We start from the raw sequence: 13742 nt of genomic DNA on the forward strand, positions 1-13742 counted from the left end.
TTTTGCCTATCTTGTTTCATACATCCCTGTATTATATTTTTTGAAACATTTAAAAGAAGTCTAGACATCTTGGATTTTTGGTCCATAAATATTTCAGTGTATATCTCTAACTTATAAGGATATTTTAAAATATGTATAATCACCATGCCATTATCATGTCTAACAAAACTAACAGCAAATCTTGTAATAGGCTGTCCAAATTCAGATTTCTCCAACTGTCTCAAAGATGTCTTTCTAGAGTTGGTTTTTTGGAATGTAGCACTGTGTTTTTTAACACTCCTTTTATAGTGAGGAGACAGCATTTTTACATTGCCCTCTTCAGGATTTGGGACCAGTAGGTCACATTGATGATACTGAGATAATTTTAAGAGTCCATTTAAAATGGCATTAAGCACTTCAGAAAATGATAGGTAAGCCACAGACTAGGAGAAGATAGTTACCAAAGTATATATCTGATAAAATGCTTTTATCCAGAATATGTAAAGAACTCTTACAACTCAATAATAAAAAAACTGTTCAGTTAAAACAGTGGGCAAAACATTTGATCAGACACTTCACAGAAGATATGTGAATGGCCAGTAAGCACATGAAATGATGTTCAGCATCACTAGTTATCAGGGAAATGTAAATTAAAACCGCAACACCATACCACTGTACACCTACCAGAATGACTAAATTAAAAATATGGGTACTACCAAGTGTTGATGATGCTTGGATCAGATGGAACCGTCATATACTGCTGGTGGGAAGGCAGTGTGGTACATTCAACTTGGAAAACAGTATGGTATTGTCATTTAAAGGTAAACATATACTTAGGATCCAACATTCTACTTCTCTGTGTTTGTCCAAGAGAAATGAAAGCATACGTCCCCTCCAAGATTTGTGCCTGAATGTTTCTAGTCATATTATTTGCATTCACTCCAAACTGGAAACTCATTGATTGTTAGCTGACAGATAAATTGTAACATATCTATACCATAATATAGTCAGCAATAAAAAGTACAAAGTATCAATACATGCATGGTAACTTGGATGTATCTTAAAAACTTGCTAGGTGAAAGAGGTGAAGCACAAAAGACTTCCTACTGATAGGATTATTTTTCCATTTTTATGAAATCCTAGAAAGTTTAAAACTATAGGGACTGACATCAGATCAGTGGTAGCTGGGGGTAAGGATGGGGCAAGGCATCACCTGCAAGGAGGTACAAGGAGACTTTTTAGAGGGATAAAAACGTCTCTGTCTTGCTGTGGTGACAGTTACATGCAGTAGTTACATGACTACATAAACTGCCAAGGGGCACCAAGTTTTACACTTAAAATGCATAGATTTTTTAGAAATATTGATAAGGACCATCAACTTCAGAGGCAGATGGTCAGCAGCCACTTGCTGCATCACTTTGGGCAAGAAATGTAACCTGAGACTCAGTTTCCTTTACAATAGTACCAACCTCCTAGGGTGGTTAAGAGGACTCAGTAAATGATCATCAGTGTTAAGGGCTTGACATGACGTCTCACAATGGTTAAATGCTCAGAAAGAGGCACATGTGCCTCAATGTGCACTTCCTGAATTTCCGAGAAGCCTCTGCCTCTTTGTCCCCATTCCTAATCAGATTTTCCTTTTGAAGGATTTCAAAAGGGAAGAGGCAAGTGGCTGGGCTGGGGGGAGCAGTTGTTAAAGTGAGGCTGAATCTCGGCAGGCGTGGACTCAGTGAACTAGGGCAGCCAGCAGCTGGTGGAAGAACTGTGCCCTGCAAAGGTGTCTCCTCCCCGATGGTGGACAATCCCAGCATCTCTGAAGAAGTGAAGCTCCTTTATATAAGTGGCCTTAATCATGTAGTGCTGCTTGTTTACATCTGAAGGAGACTCAAAATGTGACAGCATTTGAAATAGGGGTGTTTTTTTTTTAATGAGTGTTTTACAGAACTATATTTTTAGCTGTGTTGGCTCATGTTATATAACCAAGCCGTCTCGTGGGACACTCTAAATAGAACTTGCAGTAGCAAGAGATGACAAAAATTGGTATAAGCTCTTTGACTGCAGGGATAATCTAATTGTAGGATGATGCTCATGACACGGAAGTTGCCTTTCTCTTTCCCTTGGAGAAATCTGATTCAGGCAGGGGACCTGCAGTTTTCCTTTGCATACTTTTAATAGATATTAAGTTGAGGCTTCCAGGTCGCCTTCTCTGAGTGAAGTGTGACACATGCATGAGTTTTATTTCTCGAACAAGCTTTTCGTGAGTCCTTGCCAGGCACCAGGTACTTCCCTTGGGAGATGTGCAGTCTGGTGAGAGAGAGACAAGTAAGCTGACCATTAGGAAAGAGCGTCCTGTAGGGATGACTGGGAGCAGGGAATAGGGGGAGGAGGGAACTCCTGACATGTTTTTCTGGGGAGGAAAGGGATGGGGGAGGCTTCTTAGGAGAAGTAATGCCAAAGCTAAGACCTGAGATGAACGAGAAGGGAAGAACTTCCCAGCAGAAGGAGTGTGTGTGAAGGCTTGGAGGTCAGAAAATACTGATGGGACTGTTTATGTATGGGGCAGAGAATTTGAGGTGAGTGTTGGGACTGGTAAGGCAAAAAAGTTATTGAAGAAACTGTAATGGTGCATGCTTTAGGTCTGTCCCCTGTACTCAGTGAACACACAGATTTGTGAGAGAACACTGTTTTGTCCCCGCAGGAACCCTGGAGCCCCACTGGTCGGGACTCCTGTGGACAGCCATGCTCATCTCTCTGGCCATTGTCATTGCCCTCCCCAAGCCCCATGGCATCCGGGCTTTAATTGCCTCCACAATTCTACGATTGATATTTTCGGTCGGGTTACAACCCACATTGTTTCTTCTGGGCGCTTTCAATGTAAGTATGAATACCTTCCTTGCCACTGTTTTATTTGCAAGTAAATAGGAATGCCTTGGATTCTGGTTTCTAGAATCCTGGCCTGTGCTTTCAGTCCATAAAAATATTGTTTGGGGAAACTGTTAAAATGGCAGAAGCAAGGGATGGCTGCAGGTGGATATCTCCCTCTTGACTGCCTTGTGGTACAGTGAGCCTTGTAATGCATCCCTTGGGTACCAGCACTCTCACTTTTAGGGACTATCCCTGTCAGGAAATAGGCAAGAAGAGTGGTAGCACTTGGAGATTTAAGTTAGTTTTGCTAATCTAGTCAAAGGTTTGTTGGGATAGGAGATTTTAGACAGTAAGTGAAATGATCAAATATTAACACAGCACCCACTTCTGGCAAGGGCCACATAGAAAACAGGGGAGAGGTAAGAGGGACAGGCCAAACACAGAGATGGGGCAGGTAGAAAAGGAAGAGGAGAAGCAGAGACAGTTCTTTAAAAGTCAGTGGTGGCATTTAGAAATGCTGTTTCAGTAACATTGAAAGATAGAAGCCAATTCCATCTCTGGGAGAATTCTTAGGACAAACTGATATAAACCATACATTGGAGAGGTTTCCTGGCGAAGGGAAGGAGAAAATTTGGACATGCGAGGCACTGGAGGATCTACAAGTGCCTTCCAGGGTTTCTGCCCTGAGCATATAAGGAAGCCGAGGTCCTTGTGCAAAACTTGAAGTGATGTTGCAAAATAATATAGTAATTCAGTGCAACAACAAATGTCCCAAAGTGAGTATTCAAATGGCACAGGCAGAAAGGACTTTAGAGGAGACGAGGTCACATCAAGCTGAAAAACTTACAGTGAGGAGGAGGCAGGATGGAAATTAGGGCCTATGGATTGGAGGGACAGCCTCAGTGGCTCACATCTGTAATCCCAGCACTTTGGGAGGCTGGGGTTAGCGGATCACTTGAGGTCAGGAGTTCGAGACCAGCCTGGCCAACATGGCAAAACCCTGTCTGTACAAAAAATACAAAAATTAGCTCAGTGTGGTGGCATGTGCCTATAACCCCAGCTACTTAGGAAGCTGAGGCAGGAGAATCACTTGACTCTGGGAGGTGGAGGTTGCAGTGAGCTGAGATTGTGCCACTGCATTCCAGCCTGGGTGACAAAGGGAGACTCCGTCTCAAAAATAAATAAATAAATAATTTTTTTTTTTAATGGAATGGAGAGGATCTGGCCAGGAAGCACAGATTGAGAAGAGTGTTTGGTTTTGTGGGCCCTATAGGGCAGAGCAGAACAGTGGCAATGCCCAGGATATTATCAAGACAATAAAGAGTTTCACCTTGTCCATGGTCCAGTAGTGATCAGTAGGAACCAATCCTGTATGAGTCACTTGCTGCATGGAATTTTAGGATAAAGCAACAGGACTTCATCCCCCAGGTCAGCATTCCCAGAGCATATTCCACGTTGATAAATGTAAGGTGAAAAAAGGGTCCCGTGGTCGAATCAACGCGAAAAATGCTGCGGTAAACACAATGAAGGGTTTCGTTACTTCAGGCTTCCCCTCAGATTTTAATGTTCTAATTTGGATATGGATTAGGAATCTTCAAGGAAAATAGTGTATTCTGTTTCCCAAACTTATTTTCCCACAGTTTTTCGTTAAGTATCACTTGAGATTAGTGTTGTATAGAATGTATGTTGAAAACTCTGTTCCCAGTAGTGGAAATTGCCTGTGGTGTTTTGAGCCAAGAAATGGTGTATACAAAGAAGTATTCTTGAGAAAATGCATTCTGTAAGGCATGTTATATGGATTCATCGAGAGGGACTGGAGGCAAGGAGGCTTTTTAGGGGCTGTTGCTGTGCTTTGATTAGGTTCGACAAGCCTGAGTCTTGGTCACAGTGTGGAAGAAAGAAGGAAGGTATGGACCTCAGAAATGGGAAGGAAATAGGCCGAGCACAGTGGCTCAAGCCTGTAATCCCAGCACTTTGGGAGGCCAAGGTGGGCAAATCACTTAAGGCCAGGAGTTTGAGACCACCTTGGCTGGTATGCATGCAAAACCTCTCTCTACTAAAAATATATAAAAATTGGCCTGGTGTGGTAACATGTGCCTGTAATCCTAGCTACTCGAGAGGCTGAGGCACAAGGATCTCTTGAACCTGGGAGGAGGAGGTTGCAGTGAGCCGAGATGATGCCTCTGCACTCTAGCCTGGGTGACAGAGTGAGACTGTGTCAAAAAGAAAAAAAAAAAAAAAGAAAAGAAAAAAGAAATGGGAAGGAAATAGTAACACATGGTGGGCACCGAGTCAGTGCCTTACCCCAGAAAGCAATGAGCTTGTATTAGTTTATTCTTGCATTGCTATAAAGCAATGTCTGAGACTGGGTAATTTATAAGAAAAGAGGGTTAATTGGCCTGAGGCTTTGCTGCTGTACAGGAAGCATGGCAGCATCTGCTGCTGAGAGGCCTCAGGGAGCCGTCACTCATAGCGGAATAAAAGCAGCAAAGTCGGAGCCGGAGCTGGCATCTTCACATGGCTGGAACAGGAGGAAGCCACACACTTTTAAACAACCAGATCTCTGTCTCTATACTGTACCCAGGCCGGGTGGCGCTAAACCATTATCCAGTCACCTCCCACCAGGCCCCGCCTCCAACACTGGAGGTTACACTTTAAAAGGAGATTTGGTGGGACACAGAACCAAACCGCATCAGTACTCCGGGTCCTTTTTTCAGGAGAAGAGGGTATCACTGTCTTGATTGGGTGATAAAGGAGGCAAATATGGCTCCAAATTTTCAGTCACAGATGACTGGGAGAAGAAAAACGTGGGCATCTGAAACGAAGTCATGCAAAGATCTAGTTTTCAGGGTGAAAACGCATTTAATTCGTTGACTTACTGGGCTTCAGGTGCAAAGACGCACTGTTAACATTAGCTGTGGCATTTGGAAATACATGACCAGAACCACAAGAGAGAATGTAAGGATTGCTTGCAGTGAGAGGAAACCATTTAAAAAGGAAATACAAAAGAATTACATAAACTAGATACAAAAAATGTTCAGTATTTCAGAGGCTGTCTGTCTAGTTCTTTTTTCTCTGGCCTTCTCTGATGATCGTTCCACAGTTACCACTTCTTGTTTGTTTGTTTGTTTTCGTTTTGAGACAGAGTCTCGCTCTGTCATCTAGGCTGGAGTGCAGTAGCATGATCTTGGCTCACTGCAACCTCCACCTCCTGGGTTCAAACGATTCTTCTGCCTCAGGCTCCCGAGTAGCTGGGACTACAGGCACATGCCACCACACCCGGCTAATTTTTGTATTTTTAGTAGAGGGTGGGGTTTCACCGTATTGGCCAGGCTGGTGTCGAACTCCCAACCTCGTGATCCGCCTGCCTGGGCCTCCCAAAGTGCTGGGATTACGGGCATGAGCCACCGCCCTGAGCCAGTTATCACTTCTTTAACACAAATCAGTTGGGGAAAGACTCAACTGAGACAATTAATTACCATTTACAACAACATGAGCTGGGATGGAAGGGGCAAACAACTACAATAAATAATTATTTAGAAGGAATTTTAAAAGAAAAAAGCACCCACGTGGAATGTATGGGAGAGGGAAAGTAGCTGTGGATGGAGACAGAGAAAGAATGTTGGAGTTCTTAGAGCTGGGGAAGGGGGGGGCGGGTTCCTGAAAGCCCAGCCAGGAGAGTGGTGAGCAGGGTGGGGTGGGAGCCCTGTCGTGCTGCAGGGAGCTGGGAAGGATGCTAAGAGCAGACGGGAAGACTGCTGCGTGCGCAGAATCCTTGGAGACTTCGCATGAGCTGCCTCTGTAGAGAGGTGGGGATGGGAGCCAGATCTAAGACTAACAAGCGGAGTCCAGCCACAGGCTGAGACCACAAATAGCAGCTATTTCCTGGGGAAGCAGTGGAGAACACTAGGGCAGAAATTAGAGGGGAAAATGGATTTGGGTGAAGTGGATCACCCCGGTGTTAAGATGGTAGGAGCCGGGGCATGTTTGAGGTCTGTAATGTGTAATGTCACCCACAGCACCATCTGCCCTTCCCTGAAACCACATCATCGTGGATCATCCAGAATCAGTGATACTATCCCACCCTATGAAAGCCCCTCCACTAGCAGAGGTTAGAATTTTGGAAAAAAAACTGGCAGATTGAATGCTTAGCCTGTCTGAGAAAGCTAGCGACCATCTGTGGGTGTCGGCTTCCTTGCTTATCTGATTGCCGAGAAGCTCACTTACACCGACCTACCAGATTAACTGGCAGAATTTCCCCAGCACCTGTGGCCAGGGAAGCTGGAGTAGCAGAAGATGGTTTTACCAAGTGCATCCAGAGAGGTTCCTCTCCAGCCTCCTCCTGAGCCATGTTTTTCTGTCAACATATTGCTGGAGAGAGACTTCCAGCCATTGGGGTTTCTATCAAAGGTGGGACTATATTGCACAGTAGTTGTGTTAGGACTCCTTCAGTTACAGGTGTTAGAAAACCTCATCCATGCCAGCCTCAGCAAAGGAGAAAATGTACTGGTTCATTTTGACCAAGAAACCAAGAGCCTCGCTTCAGACACAGCTGATGACGGGGCTCAGACAGTGGCCTCGGGGCCCAGTTCCTCCTTGCCATCTTTTGGCTCTGTGTCCCCAGTATTGGTGGTGCCTTCAGTGTTGGTGGTGTGGCAGCTCCAGCGTTTATAGCTACTCAAGTTCGAGGTCGGTGGGAAAGAAAAAAATTATCTTTTGCAGCAATCCCAGGGAAGACCTCTGTGGATGTCATTGGCTCCCTTTGGTCCTGTGTCTATCTCTAACTCAGTCATTGTACCCAGGGGGATACAATATTGTGACAGCCAGGTTAGAGCCTCACCTACACCTCAAAGACTGCTACTCAGAGAGGGATGGATCCCCAAAGGAAAATCAGAATTTATTCCCAGAAGAGAGGGCAGGGGATTAGAACTCATCCTGAAATCCCTTTTTTTTTCCCCAAGAAAATTCTTGTTTTCCCTGTAACCTTAGGAGCAGTGAAAGGCGAGAACTGATCACTGCTCACTAAATTGCCACCTTACAGTGCCTAGAATGTAACAAATTCAGAAAAGGCTTTTGATCATGCTGATCACAGGGTTCGTGGATTGAGGTGACTTCTGTGTTTGACTAATGCATATAAGAATGTTAGAAATGATTCATATCTCATTTTGAAAATCATAATCTCAGTATGTGTTAATTTTGTTTTTGCCATAGAGAAATGCGACTTGATTACTGTTGCACAAGAAGTTATTTGACTACCATGTATTTTGTAATATGCCTAAAAAGCAAAGTAATGAAATGACTTAGATCTGCAAATGGTTCTTGGCGGGTTTGGTGGGCACCAGGTGGAAAAGGAAGCATTTGTTTGGGCATGGTGACTGAAATACATTTGTGTGAGACACTCTCTTTGCTCTTACACAGTCTGTGCCATCTGACTGGTCCTGTCATTGTTCTCAGGTATGCAATAAAATCATCTTTCTAATGAGCTTTGTGGGCAACTGTGGGACATTCACAAGAGGCTACCGAGCCATGGTTCTGGATGTTGAGTTCCTCTATCATTTGCTATATCTGGTGATCTGTGCCATGGGGCTCTTTGTCCATGAATTCTTCTACAGTCTGCTGGTGAGTACCTGGTGTGGAAATACTTTATGTGTGGGGAACTAGGAGAGTATCCTACGTCTTCTCTCTCATCACAGACCCTTCCTTTTAATGGTGGTTGGTGTGCCTGGTCCACCAAGATGGAAGCTCCACAGTTTGCAGCCTTTGGGGGATCTCAGAGGAAAGCTACACAGGAATTAGGCCAGCCCAGGAATATAGGAGTTGCACAACTGCACTGTGTCCTGTGCACACCAGGCCTGTTGCTTCTCAGTAATGGAAAATGCCTGCAGTAGGTTCAGGAGATGTTTCCTCTCCATGCACCTTTGTTTCTCTTTACTCCTTAGACTCAGCCAAGACTTACACCAAGAGGAGTGTTTTTGAGGCTGTCATCCAGCAGTTCTCATGAAATCCATTTCTCTGAACACACGTAGTGACCATAAGAGTACAAGCTAGCTTTGAAGCCCCAGGATTCATGATAATGAGCTCAGTAGATTTATTGGTCCAGGAGACCCTTCTCAGTAAAAGTTATTTTGTTCCAATATGAGCCAAGTGCTTAATGTCTTGACAGCCTATAAAACAAGTTAGTTCTATCACCTTTCTCCTGAGTAGCTTTTTAAATTACAAATCAAATAACTGCTTACTTTCCTATAGTTAAAGGGAATCTAGACCTGTGGCATTGCAGATAAGAAACCATTTTCTTGTACCTACATAAAATGACAGAAAGCATAAAATTGACCTGTCTGCAAGCCACACCATACTAAGCCTAGAAATATTAAAATGTTTGTGCGGACAAAAATGATCAAGGCCTAAGGGCTGACTTGCAAAGAGGGACGGACTTGCAAAAGGTGGAGCAAGGAAAGCGCTTCAGGGAAGTGCTTAGAAAATCCCATCGAAGCACATATGAGAGGTATCCAGCCACAATCTAGTTTGATCCTACTGCATTTTCTAAAAGTGAACTGAGGTAGTACCATCATCAGAGCTGGGAGTTACTCTTATCTTTCTGCAGTAGGTTAGAGATTTGAAAGCACAAATGCACCTGTGTGAGACACCCCCTTCACTTAACTTACCTGCTTTGTGCCTCAGTTTCCTCATCTGCAAAATGAGAACACTGTGTCTCCCTCAGACGGCCGTCATAGGGATTACATGCAGCTGTTCAGGTCAGGGGCTTAGAATAGCACTGCCGAACGATTGCCGGCTATTATTGTCTTTGTCATTCTATATTCCTTCCCCCGTCCAAAACACCATAAAGAATTCACCGTTCAGATCACTAGGATTAGCTCATTCCATTAGGGGTGGATGTTGGCAGGCTAAAGGGAATGGATTATTTTCCCTCATCTAAAAATAGGCCTGGCTATATTTTGAGGTTTTAGGCAAAGAGGTCTCAGGATATACTTGTGATTGCCATTATGTGGCCTATTTTGGTCACTTTGTATCAGAAATCTTTCGAGACTTGTGTCTGTTTCTGAGACTTTTTGTCTCATGCCATCATGTCCCTGGACAACAAATCCTGTCCTCCCTCAGCAGGGCAGCAGAGCTCAGTTGGTGGTCTCTCTCATCCCTGCCAAGGGGTCTCCCCCAAAAGACAGGAGATTGCCCTTTGAACAACACCCCCTTGCCCCTGTAGACACTTTGACTTTTCCTCCAGTCTGCCTCTAGTTGGCTTTGCCTCTTCTCTGTTCTTTTGAGTCTTCTTCTTTTCATCACTTGCAATGCAGGCCAGTCCCAGTGCTTGATGCAGGGCACATAATGGTGAGAGGAGCAGGCCCGACCCTCGTAGCCCTCACAGTCTGGAGCACGGCACAGTGACTGCCGTTTCATGAGTGCTCACCCTGTACACGCTCGCACTACCACCTTTGAGGTAGATGGTATCTTCCAGTTACAGCTGAGGAGGTAGATGGTATCTTCCAGTTACAGCTGAGGAGTCCGAGGCTGGGTGAGGTTAGGCAACTTGCTCAGAGTCATACTGCCAGTCACTGGCAGAGGCAGGAGAGCCACACAACTCTGTCGATTCCCAAGTCTACACTGCCTTTTATTCAAGCACATGAAAAAGTCCCTGCATCAGTGAAACTGGCATTTCACGTTGCAGTTTACATCTGTGCTTTCAAGTCTCTACCCTATCACAGAAAGGTAAGAGTAACTCTCAGCTTCTGATGATGCTACCTCAGTTCACTTTTAGAAAACGCAATAGGTTCAAACTAGATTGTGGTTGGATGCCTCTCATATGTGCTTTGGGAGGGATTTTCTAAGCCATCTGGACCCTGACTTGTTTGTGGCTTCAACCGATTTGCCCCTTTGGGTATCAAAGCAGTATTGGATGTGTCTGGTAAGAACCAGAAAACAAGGACACTGTTCGAATTATTCCACTGATAAGGAAAGCCCGCAACTAAAAAAGAAAAAAAAAAATTGGGCTGCCTGTAAAAGGAGAGAGACCTCAGCAGGGAAAACCCATGTGTTCCTGAGTTGGGAGAGCTCCCTTCATGCCAGCAGGCCAGAAGGCAGAGAGGGTAATCTGGTGGCCTAATTAAACTGCCGACCCCCCCCCCACACAAGACTGGCTGGACCTGGTCTTGAGCCTGCATTAAAGCTGTGTCATTAGAAAAATATTAACACCTGGAGATGAAAATGTGCAAAGTTCATACGCAGCAGGCAGTTAACAAAAGCAGAAATCCAGACGGTCAGTAAACATGGAAAAATGTTCATCCTTGCTGCTAAACAAAGACATGCTAATTAAAACAGCACAACCCGGTTAATAAAGATTTCAAAGTCTGATGGTGCCCAGTACTAGTGAGAATGGGGTAAAATAGGCATGATTCTTTACTAGTTGTAAACGTAAACTGATCCAGCCTTTCTTGAAGGCAGTAGGTTTCCTTATACCATTTGACCCAAATACTCCATTTCCAAAAATTTGCCAAAAAGTAATAGCTAGATGAGCCTGTATAGAGCCATGTATAGAAGTGCTCATCATAGCGTTATTCATTATAATTGGAAACATCTTGACTCTTTTTAAAAAAAAAAAAAAAATATTGATTATGTTAATCATGTTTTTCCCATATAGTGAAATACCGGGTGATCATTTTTGACAGAAGAATGTTCCTGATGGCTTGGTGAAAGGCTGTTTATGTGCCAGTATTATGGTCTAATATTTTTGTAAGCAATATATATCTATTCATGGCATCTTTTAAAAGCCAGGAGGAATTAAGTCATTGAACGAACGTCTCTAGGTGGTGAACTATTGGTGACTTTTTTCCTTTGTGCTTTTGTATTCCAAGTTTTCTCCATTGAACATGTATAATTTTCTAATTAGAAGAAAGCTTTTCTTTTATATGAATAATACATATTGATTGTTTTAAAATCAGAAATTATAGATACGGGAAAAGAAAAAATCGCTTGTCATTTCAATGATTTGGAGGCTCTGTAATCTCTATGGTCCTTAACCACAGGAAACAAGTATCATCTGTCCTCTGAAGTTGCTCTTACTTGCCACTTTATATTGAGCTGCTGGAAAATATTTAACCAACATTAACAGCAACACTTTGCCTGCTGTCATACTGTATTGACTAAACACGTCTTCCTTGCTTCCCTTTCAGTATCCTACTCCACCCAGTGCCCTTTACAGAACTAGTCTCAGAACACAGATTGGTGTTAAGGAGGCAGAAAAGCCAATCAACCAGAAAATGACCTCAGATGTAAAATTCTAAATCGGAAGGGACTCAGAGATCAGCTATCTTAGTCCACTTGCTTTACAGATGAAGAAACAGATCCAGAGAGTTTAGATGGCTTGACCGACACCTTGCAACAAATTAAAAGCAGAGTCAGGATTTGAGCCTGTCTCCTGACTCGCTTCATGGTGCAGTCACACCCCAAAGCCACAGTGGAGACCAAACCCTCCATCCAGGATTAGACAGCAGCCAAAGGCCATGCTAAAAACTAGCCTCAGGTCTAAGAGTAACTTCAGAGCACTCTCTTCACATGCTCCCCACCATTTCCCCAGCCAAGTGTCTGTGACTGCAGCTCTTGGAAAAGTAGCCATTATCCTCCCATACCTATATGTACCTACAGGGATATTCCATCCCTCAGGAAGCCAACTTCCTGCAAAGAGCAGGTCCTTAGCAGACGGCAAGCCTGGATTGTGAATGCCCTGTGACCTGCAGGGGTCTTACCCTCACAAGGCGTGAGAGTAACAAGGGTTTAGGCTTCCTTGGTTAGCACCAGTAATGTCCCTGCCATATACTAGCTATGTGACCCTGTCCCCATCTCTTGATCAGGAAATGAATGATAATTACTATTTATTGTACTTACTCAGCATATGTGTGCTAGCTCTGTGGCTACGTGGTTTATTTATTCTTCATAATAACTCTATAGCCTCCAGTCTGCAAATGAGGAAATGGAGCCTCAGAGGGGATCAGGAAAGCATCTAGCCCAAGATCATATGGTGGACAGTAGCTGAGCTAAGACATGAACCTACATCTAAGTCCAGAGTCCTTGCCACTGACACTGGCCTGTAGCCTGTCTGCCTTCCCACCAGACACTCAGCTGCAGGAGGGCAGGGACCAGGGTGGCTGGCTCTTCACAGAAGCTCAGTTCAGTACCTTCAAAATGAATGCATGCCAAGACCCTCATCACCTTCCTCTCCTTTTCTCTCTGAAACTCATTGGCACAAGCATGTATTTTCTCTATTTCCAGGCCCTCTAAATGGCTCTGGATCCTACTTGAAGTTGCTGTTGCTTCCTGCTTCCCCCTTCTATGTTTATTTTTCCTCATTTTTACCATCTCTGTTTCACTGTGAAACCAGGCAAGATGTTCAGAGTTAAGATCATAATGTAATGCTTTTGAGTTTTTAAGCAGGTGAACTCTCTATAAACCAAGTTTTCATTATGGGACAGTGATGTACATCTAACATCGGGGTTTCTTAAAATTCTTTTTGTTTGTTTTCAAAGCTTTTTGATTTAGTGTACAGAGAAGAGACTTTACTTAATGTCATTAAAAGTGTCACTCGCAATGGACGGTCCATCATCCTGACAGCGGTTCTGGCTCTGATCCTCGTTTACCTGTTCTCAATAGTGGGCTATCTTTTCTTCAAGGATGACTTTATCTTGGAAGTAGACAGGCTGCCCAATGAAACAACCATTCCAGGTGGGTTTGGGATCTTCTGATCATTCCAATGTTAAAAGAATATTTCCTGATTATAACTGAACTAAAGAAAATAATGACTTTAGTAATGTAGACATCTCCCCATTGCATTTCCCTAACATGCAGAGTGTGAATTTCAAATACAGGTCTTCATTCTCACTTTACTCAAAGGG

The 13742-nt window shown here is 43.8% G+C and overlaps 1 protein-coding gene and 1 long non-coding RNA gene across 2 annotated transcripts in view; both read left to right on the forward strand.

Moving 5' to 3' along the window:
* Positions 1-13742, forward strand: part of ITPR1 (inositol 1,4,5-trisphosphate receptor type 1) — a 346432-nt gene that overhangs the window by 296706 nt on the left and 35984 nt on the right. Inside the window, exons 52-54 of the mRNA XM_032290649.1 lie at positions 2678-2853; positions 8299-8463; positions 13377-13572. Of these exons, the coding sequence (XP_032146540.1) occupies positions 2678-2853; positions 8299-8463; positions 13377-13572 (537 nt within the window). The remainder of the gene's footprint in view (positions 1-2677; positions 2854-8298; positions 8464-13376; positions 13573-13742) is intronic.
* LOC116559212 lies at positions 8470-10842 on the forward strand. The gene is made up of 2 exons (XR_004272379.1): positions 8470-10297; positions 10330-10842. It is a non-coding gene; the product is annotated as an uncharacterized LOC116559212 (long non-coding RNA).

Source organism: Sapajus apella, unplaced genomic scaffold (genome assembly GCF_009761245.1).
Source record: "Sapajus apella isolate SASKATOON/1434 unplaced genomic scaffold, GSC_monkey_1.0 scaffold23, whole genome shotgun sequence".
Classification (NCBI taxonomy): Eukaryota; Metazoa; Chordata; class Mammalia; order Primates; family Cebidae; genus Sapajus; species Sapajus apella.